The sequence below is a fragment of the Paramisgurnus dabryanus genome, chromosome 5, assembly GCF_030506205.2.
Source record: "Paramisgurnus dabryanus chromosome 5, PD_genome_1.1, whole genome shotgun sequence".
Lineage (NCBI taxonomy): Eukaryota > Metazoa > Chordata > Actinopteri > Cypriniformes > Cobitidae > Paramisgurnus > Paramisgurnus dabryanus.
The window spans coordinates 10460011-10471985 of NC_133341.1; the positions used below are offsets into that span (position 1 = coordinate 10460011).

General features: G+C 37.2%; 1 protein-coding gene across 2 annotated transcripts in view; it reads right to left on the reverse strand.

Annotated features, from left to right (window-relative positions):
* Nucleotides 1–11754, reverse strand: part of LOC135748647 (uncharacterized) — a 50395-nt gene extending 38641 nt beyond the window's left edge. For both annotated transcript variants that reach the window (XM_065266902.2, XM_065266900.2), the window contains exon 1: nt 11463–11754. In XM_065266902.2, coding sequence (XP_065122974.2) covers nt 11463–11548 — 86 coding nt within the window. In that variant the 5' untranslated portion in view covers nt 11549–11754. The remainder of the gene's footprint in view (nt 1–11462) is intronic.
* Nucleotides 11755–11975: the final 221 nt, after the last annotated feature.

Below are 11975 nucleotides of genomic sequence, written 5' to 3' on the forward strand. Positions count from 1 at the left end.
GATACTAAAAAAAAGTAAGCTGACCTGACCCAAACTGTGGGGTACTATGCATTGAAAAAGCGCCATTACAGGCTGTGAGTCCAAGTGGGAGGAATTATGATAATGTCGGATAATGTTTGTTGTAGATCAAGAATAGGGATTTACGTTGGAGACGATAACTCGCGTCATCGTTTACTTTGGGATTTGTACCTTTTGCATATCATTAACACATGTACTAATACTAGGGCTGAACGATACATCAAATTTTCATCGTCATTGCGATATGAACTCACGCGATGAACACATCCAACAGACAGCCTTGACGCGATGAATGAAGGGAAAACGGTAAGCGCATGTAATAAACGTGTGACCTATCACGTTTAGTCCTGAAGACATGGTTTGCGCGTTCATGCTATTAGGCCAATCAGGGGAACCCCCAAGTCAGCTAAGCTCAGATTGATTTGTGAGGTGTCAGTTGCGACGCTGTGCCTGTTAGCAAAAATGATGGCGGAGGAAGGAGAGAAGAGTGAGAAAAATGTGTTGTCAGACGAAGACCTTGTGGTGAAAAGGAACAGCACTTCAGCTATATCATGGATTTATTTTGGATTTAGGAGAGATGACGCCGCAAACACAGGTACTGTGGAAGCGGTGATTCACATATTAGGTCTATTGCGCGCTCAAGTTCATTACTTCGAATGTATGTGCGCTCTGGAAGCGTCGCGGTCGCGACTCGCACACGGTGCGACGTGCTCGTTTTTTTTTCAGAATGACACAAGCGCAGCGTGCAGGTCATGTGACAATAACCTACGTGTCTAGCGTTTTCCACACGTTTTTAGGCGCGACATGTGAATGGCCCCTAAAACATGAAAAAATATAAAATATTTATCGCAACTCACATCGTCATTGCAACATTAAACAATGTCATCGCACATCGTGCAGCCCTAACTAATACACACTTACACACCAAAGAAAACGTAATAACGTGAATTGGACAATAGGTGCTCTTTAACATGCTGTAATAAATGATCTGTGGGGTATTTTGAGCTAGAACTTCACATACATACTGAGAGGACACCAAATTTTTTTATCTGAAAAAAGTCTTGTGAAATGTCCACTTTTAAAAGTTAATGTTGCTGTTACTGTAAATGCGTACAAGGGAAACTTGGCCTTTTGTATGATTATTTTAACTGTACTTTTGTACAGTGGGTCCAAAAACTTTTACAGGCTACCTGTTGTGGTTAGGATTTCAGCCATGGAAAATCATAAAGCTTTGCAATCAAACAAAGTGTTAAACATTTAACTACAACTAAACTAACTGATTATTGAAAACATAACTGTTGTTCATAATATATATATTCAAATACACAAACCAATCAACAGGTGTGTCTGTGGTTTCAGTAAGTATTACATAGTCTGAACACACACACACCCAGACACACATACAATAAGTCTACAGTTTCAGCAATGATTAAAGCTGCAATTAGTCAAGTAACTGTTGTGAAACATGAACCTAACACCGTAACCCCATCCCATACATAGACACTGCGGTAGCTATTCATCATTAATCTTACACAGTATGTCAGCTGCTATATAAATAGATGTCTATTGAAGACAAACACAGATACACATCCAGTCCTATTTAGAAGTGAGGAAGTAACTTTGGCATACCGCCTTTCTCCGTAAAGGAAGTCCGCCAAATGAATCTTTTCAATGAAGCATTAAGGCTCGAGAGGTTACAACTCTTATCAGAATTGCAGGAACTGACTCCCGCTTTTCTATCAACAATGCTGCTATTACCCTTTAAAGGAAATGTACTGCTAGCCTGAACCCCAACCGCTTTGAGACAAATTCATTCCTTAACAGTTAGATTTTGGCCATAACTACATGAAACATAGGATAAAAGGCTTCTGCATCTGGGCTCCTCTTTTACAGTAGTGATTACATATTTAATGCAGCCGCTATAGTGAAACACCATAAACATGATCAAGTACAAGAACTGTCTCTTTACTTCTAGTTATGTTATTGAGTACTTTTTACCTTGTTTGTGTTTGTACAATATTTGTGAAGATTCTTATATTCTTATATGTAATGACACACAAACCATTGCAAAAAAAAGGCAAAGACTCCTCTACAAGATTTAAAGGTACAAACCTTAATCTGTGCACATATTGTCTTCATGTTTTGAATATCTAAAGCCAAAGTAGACATATAATCAGTCACAATTGTGTAACTTTCTTCAACACATTATTCATATCAACACATTATTCCTTTAACTCGCAGGCCACTTCATAGTAGTAACCGAACAGGGTGAGTTTAACCACTGGCCTCTCCAAGGGAACATTCCTCCGGGAAAACTCTGGCATTTCCCGTCCTACATGTCCCACACAACTACTGGAACACAGCCCCTTACTCATGTCTACACACTCCGCTATACCTCATACAAACACTAATGTATTCAAATGTTCCTCATATACAGTATAGCTTTTCCTAGGACTGTCTTTCTGTAGACACTCAACAATTGATGTACAAACTCTAGTTCATCTCAGGTCCAAACTATCAGCCCTGTATTTCTCTCTAAAGTTACCTCAGCACATACTTTTCCTGATTTATTGGTTTGTGACAGCTCACAAAGCAGTATAACATATTTTGAATTAATCTGCATTAAATAGTATTAATCAGGGATCAAATTTGCATTTCATGACATTTTCAGCGCAGCTCTCATGACCTCATAATAAAGTTAGGATTATAACACACTCATACTTCATGGGAAGCAGAAGGATTGAATTTCAGGCATCTCACAGATCAATTGGCAACTCTACAAAGAGCAGTCAAATTAAGCCAGAACAATGCAAAACAAGAGGCAGGCCTGAATTACGCAGAAGTTGTTGATAAAACCTATTACAAGACCTATAATACAAAAAATATTCAGCGTTTGAAATCAAACAGGAATGCATGGTTTCAAGTTTTGACAAATTTTGCTTTTTGCAGTTTTGCCCTATACCACGGGGCTGTTGAATGCTTTATTCTTATTGGTTAATAAATGTTTCACGGGTATGCATTATTTTTTCATAAACACACACCGGACCTTTCAAATGTCTTAAAATAACCATCGGAACAATGTCTGTGGTAACACGTGCCGTGCCGCATTACCACCTTGGGTGTGCATTATTTTTGAATAATTAAACAACCCATTGTCAATTATTCCTTACGTAAAGGCTAAATCTTGCAATAGGGAGATACTAGATATACAACACCAACTGTCTAAACAACCATTAACCATGCTCAAGGAGCACACTTTGGCTTTTATAATTCTGTATAATAACCAAATGAGCCTGGCAAATGCTCATGCCTGTTGAAGTTATCTGAGGTAAGGGACTAGATAACATCAACTTACACTGAATCTATGGCTGGTTGCAACTTTTCTTGTTACTCTGTGGGAGAGTTTAGGTATGCAAGCTGTTGTTGATTTATTCTCTCCTCCACAAGTTTTCAATGTGAAGTGATTAAAGGCCTCAGACAGGGTCAAACCTGTGTTTTGTAAACCAAAACCTATATTAGTTTAAATATATATGGCCCCCAATAGCACAACAACATGTACATGAAATACGAGGAATAAATGTCAAATAATTGTTTTAATAAACAGAGTATTCATTGTTACCAACTGCTGCATAAAGGAATTTTATATTAGGTGTTTCTTTGATGCAAATGGGCTCATTTGTCTACTTGGCTGTAGAAAAGTTATTGCCAGAACTTTACAGCGGTGGAGAGGAAAACTAAAAAAGTGTGAGACTCATTACATTATGTTGAGCATGGATTTCACTGGCCAAACAGTTCCACACATTCAGCTTTAAGGGGCAAACAGCCTGACCTTATTAGGTACAAGGCTACCGGGAGTCATTAGGGAGGCGTGATAAAGACTCGAACTGCATCATGTCATTCACCACCTGGAGGAGAAATGTGTGTAGTTTTTGGCACACATCCTGAAAGCAGCATTATTCAAAAATGTAAATGTTTCCATGATAAAACATCAGTGCTTAAATCTTTGGCAAGTAGTACTTTGACAGGCTAAAAGATTTTTTAAGCTCTTTTATTGGACTAAGATAGGGCTGGAATGTGGGAACATCATAAATGTTTGAAATGATGTAGTGCTCTCACACAAAAAGCTTGGAGCCTTTTTCTAGTCAGAACAAACCTTACCTAACATTCTTATGATATATGAAAATGTTTCAACTAAACATGACTACATAACTGCATAAAAGAGGACATATGCAATGCATTCAACAAAAATTGGCAAGGACAAACGTTGAGTATGGAAATATTATGTTTCTGATCTTTCAACTAAAAAAACATTTGCACATTTAAAAAATAAATAAATATTTGAAATTCTGTATCCAGTTATTTGAATGAAATAAATGTTATCGTTATTCTGCACAAGTTGCTTCAGAGCTCTGTCAACAAAAAAAACAAGCCATCTGTATGGGACTACAACCCAACATACAACAAACAGCATTGTTTGAGGCTTGTTACCCAGCCAGCTTAGAGAAACTTCATTAACCTTTTCCTGGTACATTCCCACTGGGCCTAACAGTATGTGAAGGAACTGGCTACACACAGAGTCCACCTACACAAGGGCCAGATGCATCCCAAGAAAACAACAGCTTGTATCCATGTGAGGTTAAATTAATGATCCATGTGGTGACTTTAGCATAACAACTGTATACTCATGTAGTGATGAACTAGAGTAGACTGCACTTTAACAGATTGTGTATTAAGGGCCTTCAGCATGAGTATGAAAACATTACCTTCTAAAGGCCCAAATATACTTTCTGTCACAAAACGTATGTGTCAAACGCTTATGTACGCATACGGGTGATTCTCGAGAAATTAGACTTATGAGGTGTCATGAAACATTTTGATAAAAAAAGTAAACGCAAAGTAAGAGTATCAAAATAACATGCAAACAGTTTAGGGCGATTTATAGTCGTGCGTAGGTCCTACGGCGTAGTCGCGACGGCGTAGGTTCCGCGTCGGTTTTCATTTATACTTTTGCGTCATCCTCCGCGTCGACGTGCAAACACACGCGAAACCGCTGGTTGGCAGTATCCACGCGTGTAACCACAGTAGCAGCGCGACCGTCAGAGAAGAAGAAGCTTGGCAAGTTAACCCACAAACGAAGAAGAAATAGCAACTTGTTGTGTACAATTTGAGAAGACCAGCAATGATGGAAGTAAATAAACAGCGACTTATGTTGCAGTTTGAGTTAAATCACTCCTCAACTTGGCTCATCTTTGTTTTCACCATCTAACGGAAATACCTATGACGCAGTTTTTTACCTGACGGGAGGGGTTCTGGTGGACCAATCACAGTGCTTGCGGTCCGCGTAGAGCCGACGCGCTGTTAGAAATTTTGTGAGGTGCGCGTCAGGCTACGCAGAGCTACGCACAGGCTACGGATAGACCTACGCACGACTATAAATTGCCCGTAACAAACATCTCTTCATGTACTATTTTGCAAATTATTTCAAATGACATTATACAAACCAATTTTGTTGTTTTTTGCACATTTTAGGGGAAAATTTTCATTACCACAATGTGTCCATGACTGGATTTGGGTTCTTTGACATGAAAGTATTTATATATATAAAAAAAAAAAATGAAAAGCTTCAGTGCATGTTATACTATAAACATTTACAATAAAGAAACATGGTATTTGGTGATCATTGGTAAATGTAGAGACAATAATAAGGAATATAAATGTGTCCAAGACCAATTTTCTCATACTCCACAACAATTTTCAATCATTGTTTAAACCCTCAATGAACTAACATTTTCAAAAAAAAAGTGTCTTATTTTTTCTCTCCAGATAAAAGTTCAAATTTTGTTTGACATAGTACCTAGACAACTTTTTAGTTGTCATAACCGAAACATGACTTTGTAAATGCATATATTTAATGTAATATCATGTTGTGGTAATGATAATTTTTGATAATGATAATCTAAAAAAATTTAAATAATTCTATAGGAAATATTTTTTAAATCCTCTTCCATTCATTAAAAGTAATGATTATAGTATTCTATATGTGCAAAAGAATAATAACTGGCTTCAAGGGCGTTTTAAAAATTCTGATGCTGGACACCTTCTAAATCTGGATTTTATGAGAACCACCCATAAGAGTCACATGAAGTTTAGTTTGCATAGACTGTGCGGGTATGCTGGCATACGCGTAATATAAGAAAGCATACTTGGGCCTAAGACATTATTTGATTTGTCATATAATTGGGAGAACACAAAGCAATGTGCCACAGGCCTTCGATTCAAGAAATTAAATGCAATTGCTCATACAGTATCTCCTCCAGTGTAATGAAAACAATAATTAGTCATTTAAAGGGGTAGTTTAAGGATTAGGCAACATTTACCAAACACAATTGAGAAGAGGAACATAAACACTGCCAACAAACTGGTTCTTTCGTGATGCATTTATGTCTGTAGCATTGGCATACACAGCAGTGAAGAAATAAGAAAGCGTTTCAGGCTCTTTTAAAATCAGTGAGGCACTTGGGACAAAGTAAACACCAATCTCAGCTACAATATACGGCAGAATAGCTTTGTTACTAATGTACCATTAAAACATTCCTGTTGTAACAAATGCACCATAAAACTAAATAAGCCCCAATAAGGTGATACTGTTCTTAGATAAACAAATCTTCATATTGTTTAAAGGCGGTTTGAAAGCAATACATTGAGGCAAATCCATGCAAATGTCAATCTTGTTATAAAAAGTAAAGTTTTTACCCAACGTTTTAAACCATACTGAAATCTCAGATTTTGGTCGATATTTGGTTGTTTAAATACCAATCTCTGTTAAAGTTTTTAAAGCATTTTCAGAATTGTCCATAACAGGAAATGTCACATCCATAACATTGTTTCTTCCTCATAAATGCACATACAAAAATACTAAAATAAAATAAATACGAAATGTTCTTTGAAGAACCATCCCTTCTCCATTTGTTGGGTATTATTGCTTCTGGTTTTTGAATTTTAATTCACAGAACTACTACAAAGTATGTTATCTCCCAAAAACCACATCTATAACGCATGCATGTTTCCCTCATCTTAAAACAGAAAACATGAGTATAGCATGATAGTTTTCTGATGTCTGGACTCTATCATCAGGGGTTTAGGAAAATATAAACAGATGGTTCAATACATTGGTAACAAATGCATTCTCTGTGAATTTATATTTAAAGTTTTGACTGCAAATTTCACATCTATAACATTAGAAATGCCCATTGTTCAAAATGTTAAAAAAAGTTAAAAGTAAAAAAAATATTGTTTTTACTGTATATGTCCAGTAACTTTAATGGCACTTCATAATGTTGAGCTAAATTCTGAACTAAAAATCAGAATACTAATATGATGTAGTTGTCTTAAATGTTATGTTAAATAATACAAACTATTAATACAAACTATACAAATCATTTCAACACCTCTATGTCTTTTCTTAACCAGGAAAACAGATTACATTAGAACACCAAACATTACATTAAACAACTGTTACACAACACAGCTCACTATCTGATTTTAACCATGCCAGCATGGCCTAGTTGCATGAAATTATTTATGACAGTAAATCATCTGGTGATACAGTATTTTATAAGATAAATCAGTCACATCAAGGTATACAGTTGTGTTTGATGATAGGCATAAATAGAGATAATACAACACAGGAATAATTATTCTCTTTCTTTGAAGTTACTTTTTAACTATTTTAATTCCTTATACAACTCTATGCATATAAAGCATTTTATTCACACTATGAATCACTACATTATCTATTTAATCTTTTTTTTCCCACATACTAAAAATAGTCAAACAGCAACAACTACAGCCTTCAAATTTAAAGTTAAGTAGACTCAAAACTATCATTAAAAGGAAAAACATTATGTCAGAGTTGTACAGTTGACTACATTTCTACACAAAGGTTAATATATATATATATATATATATATATATATATATATATATATATATATATATATATATATATATATATATATATATATATATATATATATATATATATATATATATATATATATATATATATATATATATATATATATATATATATATATATAAAGGCTTTAAACAAATGCAATCAATTCTGCACTATGATACTAAGGGTACTATAAGATAATTTGGTAGGAGATTCAAAACACTCTTAATAGCAATGTGACTTTTGTGGCAATAGTTTCCTCAAATGTGAATCAAAGTTACCAGCAAAGGTAAATTACGGTGTATATGTAACCCTTATATGTAACCTTTGTTGCCTCGGCTGACCCTAAAATTACCACCTATGATGACTGTTAGATCTGAATAGTGTTTTGTAAAGTACTAATAATAACTTACCATGGAGCAGATTAGTGGTTAGTTACCATGGAGTTATTAGTGGTAACATGAGAAGATTGCACCTTGAGGCTCTTAAATCATGCATAAACCTGTGCTTCAACAGCACTGAGATGTAAACACCTGAGACACACTGAACCTGAGCTCTGAAACATTGTTGGGTTCAGGTGAGCTTCCTAAAAAGACAACTTTGTCACCATGGAGACCACCATGTCTGCATCATTCAAAACTTGCAACTTGTTTTCCAAAATGTGTCTATTATAGTTTTGCATAGGTCCTTCGGCACAGCCTTGATGCCATAGGGTCCGCGTCGGTTTTTATATACACTTATGCTTTGTCATCCGCGTAGACATGCAATTACACATGCAGACCGCTAGTAGGCAGTATCCACGCGTGTAACCCACAGCGGCAGTGCAACAGCCAAAGAAGTAGCAGCTTGGACAGTAAACCCACAAACGAAGAAGAAGAAGAAGCAGATTGTTGTGTATGATTGGAGAAGACCAGTAGTGATGAAGGTAAATAGACAGCGACTTTTGTTGAAGTTTGAGTTAAATCACTCCTCAACTTGACCTTTATAGCGGAAATGCCTATAAAGTGATGTGACGATTTTTTGCCTGAGGGGAGTTGATCTAGTGGACCAATCACAGTGCTTGTGGTCCGCGTAGAACGGACGCGTTGTTACATTTTTGGCGAGATGCACGTAAGGCTACGCACACCCTATGTATAACCTATGGCGTAGCTACGGCTTAGAACCCACGCATGACTATAAATGACACTTTAGTTCCATGTTTGCTCTGTGAAACCTTTAAAGGACAGTGGCCCTCTTTGTCTAAAGGATGCTCAAACCACTTTCAAAAGTTAAATATCACAACTTTGGCTTTTTATCATAACCTCCTACAGAGCTCATTGGAAAGAATTCAGCAACGCCTTCACAATTTCCTATCATGTCCAGTTCAGTCATATCTAATGGGAGTTGCCTGACTTAGCCTTGGATGACAAATTCACACTAAGAGTGCATCTTTAACACATGAGACCAATATGCTACAACTACCAGTAACTATCACAGGCACTGCAAAAATTATTAAGATGTTATGTTTATTTGAACATAACAACTCATGAATGATCTTGGCCCCTATACATGCCCATACAACAAACACAACGTTGCTACTGTTGTTAAATGCTATAAGAAAGTACTTTAAGATGCATTGGCCAATGTGAACTTTTGAAGATCTGTTGAGTGGCACGAGTGCCAGGGATTAATTCTGATCACATGTCCTAGTGTACTGTATAAGACCGATGAACTGATGATGAATTGACGCAGCAAAAGCTGCCACATACTGAACGCTTTTCCTCAGAAATGCAATCCTCCAACAGGAACCTTCAGCCAGACCAAGGCTAAAGTTAGTTTGGCTGCATTTTATGAGTGGAAAAGCGTTGATCAGAAGAATTGGACTGTTCCCATTCAGTAGCTTTACAGTATATGCCTGCTGCAACATGGCCAGACAGCAGTCCTGCTATGCTGGGAGAAGATGACACAAACACGGTAACATAAAAATGCAACACTATCCTAACCTTTCATTAGCAAAATCCCATTTCAATTAAGTTATGCACGGTTGTTTTAAATTTTTGATACACTAGCGCGATGCATTCGGAAAACTGAAGTCATGGACACAAAAAACTTTTTATTGCAGAGAGATACAGGAAATAACTATCATCATCCACACATGCAAGTTTCCTCTTTTTGCTTTAAATCAGCATACGGCCTACACAATGAAATACACAGTTTAAAAACTTGCACCAGGACAGTTCGAGCTGTCAGCATCAGGCAGCACATGAATGAGCCTGATATAGGCTTGTAAAGCCTAAAGCACCACCAGCAAGTGTTTCTGAGCATGTTTCCACAGTGATTAAGCATGCAGAAAAACAAAATGTGCCTTATGATTCAGGCAGCCTGACGGGCGTTTGTGGGAATTCGCCTGTGCCTGCTAAAATTCAGCAGAGACAATGACACTGCTGATGTAACAAACGTGAGTTGCCAAGATCTGACAGATCATGATTTAAAGATCCGATAATGGATGAGATCCATGTGCCGCACTGGTGCGTTTAGTGGGACATTTCCCCCAAACTGTTTACAGCTTATAGAAATGATTTAAAGGCGATTCACTTTAATAACCATGTTATTATTAATGACTGTAATTACTGTGACTTTTACAGTATGTTCCTGTACATTAGCAAATGATGAGTGATATATATACTGATGATAGAGTAACTTATTTTCTAAATAAATGAGAGCATGTGTATTCAGTTACAGTAAAGGTGTCTCTAATCATGTGGGTGCACCACTTAAGTGCAGACCACTCTGCAGACTCTCCATAGAGACCTAAAACGGAGTCATGATGACATCACAGTAGAAAGTCACAAATGAGAGGGGCTGCAAGATTGTGGGTTTCCTTACATCATTCATCCCAGAATGATGCACACATAGCACAATGAGGAATCAATGTAATCATTTTGTAAGCCAATAAATGTTACTTTTCTGCGTAAACCGTTTTATTCATCTTTATAATAATGTTTATTGTTTTTTTTTACTTTTCTTCACTGAGGTAATGTTGAACTCACAGTTGAGCGGATTTGCATACAGGCAAACATCAGGAAACATAAACATGGAAACAAACACAGCACCAACCAACCACTTCCACAGATATGGTGCCCTCATAAACTGTGATTTAAATCTTTAGCAGTGAGATAACTAGAATGCATATGGTTCCCTTCAAGTCATTAAATACTAGAAATTCCTAGCAACGCGGGAGCGCAGCATTTAACTTTGCGAATTAACACTGCCGAACTTTAAAACATAATGTTTGTGGCTTAACTCAAGTTTTTTTTACGAAATGCTCGTCTCTAACACCGAAGGCAAATGCGCACTAAGCATTTCCCGAGTTTGGACAGAAAATCATTGCGCGCTCGGTCCGCGCTCTTTTGGCTGTGTGTCAAAACCCAGCAAGCTGCGTATAACTCAGCTGAACGCGCTTTAATCATAGCCAACACACACGGCTAATATGTAAAAGTTACTGTACCAGTTGGTGGATGCTCGGGGATTCAGGATGTCTTCTTTAGCAGTCAGCAGAGACAGGCTGTACGTGTCCAAGTTTATCGCTCGCATCCTGATGCTGGAGTTATTCTGTGTACTCCAAAAAACAGTTCACTTCAACTCACGCTCTGTAAAATCCCTACTACAATGGGTTCCTTTATCCAAACTTGCATTCAGTGTTTAAAAGACAATCTTTAAGTAGTGTTAAAGCGGTTGGGAAGGTGAAGACGCAGAGCCGCACACACGGGTGATGTTACAACTGCATCAGTCCTGGAAAACTTCACGAAGAGGGATCTACCAAAAAGCCCCACCTCCTGCTAAAAAAAAAAAACACCGCTGTTGCACAATTGCAGTTTATCTTGGTTTGTTGGTAATACGCATTACACACGGCCCGGTTTGGCTCCACGTACATTTAAAATGGAGAACACAGCTTAACCCAGTTGACATTATCCACGGGAATGGGCATTCTTGTTGGGTTAGCTCATAATGTCTAGATTTG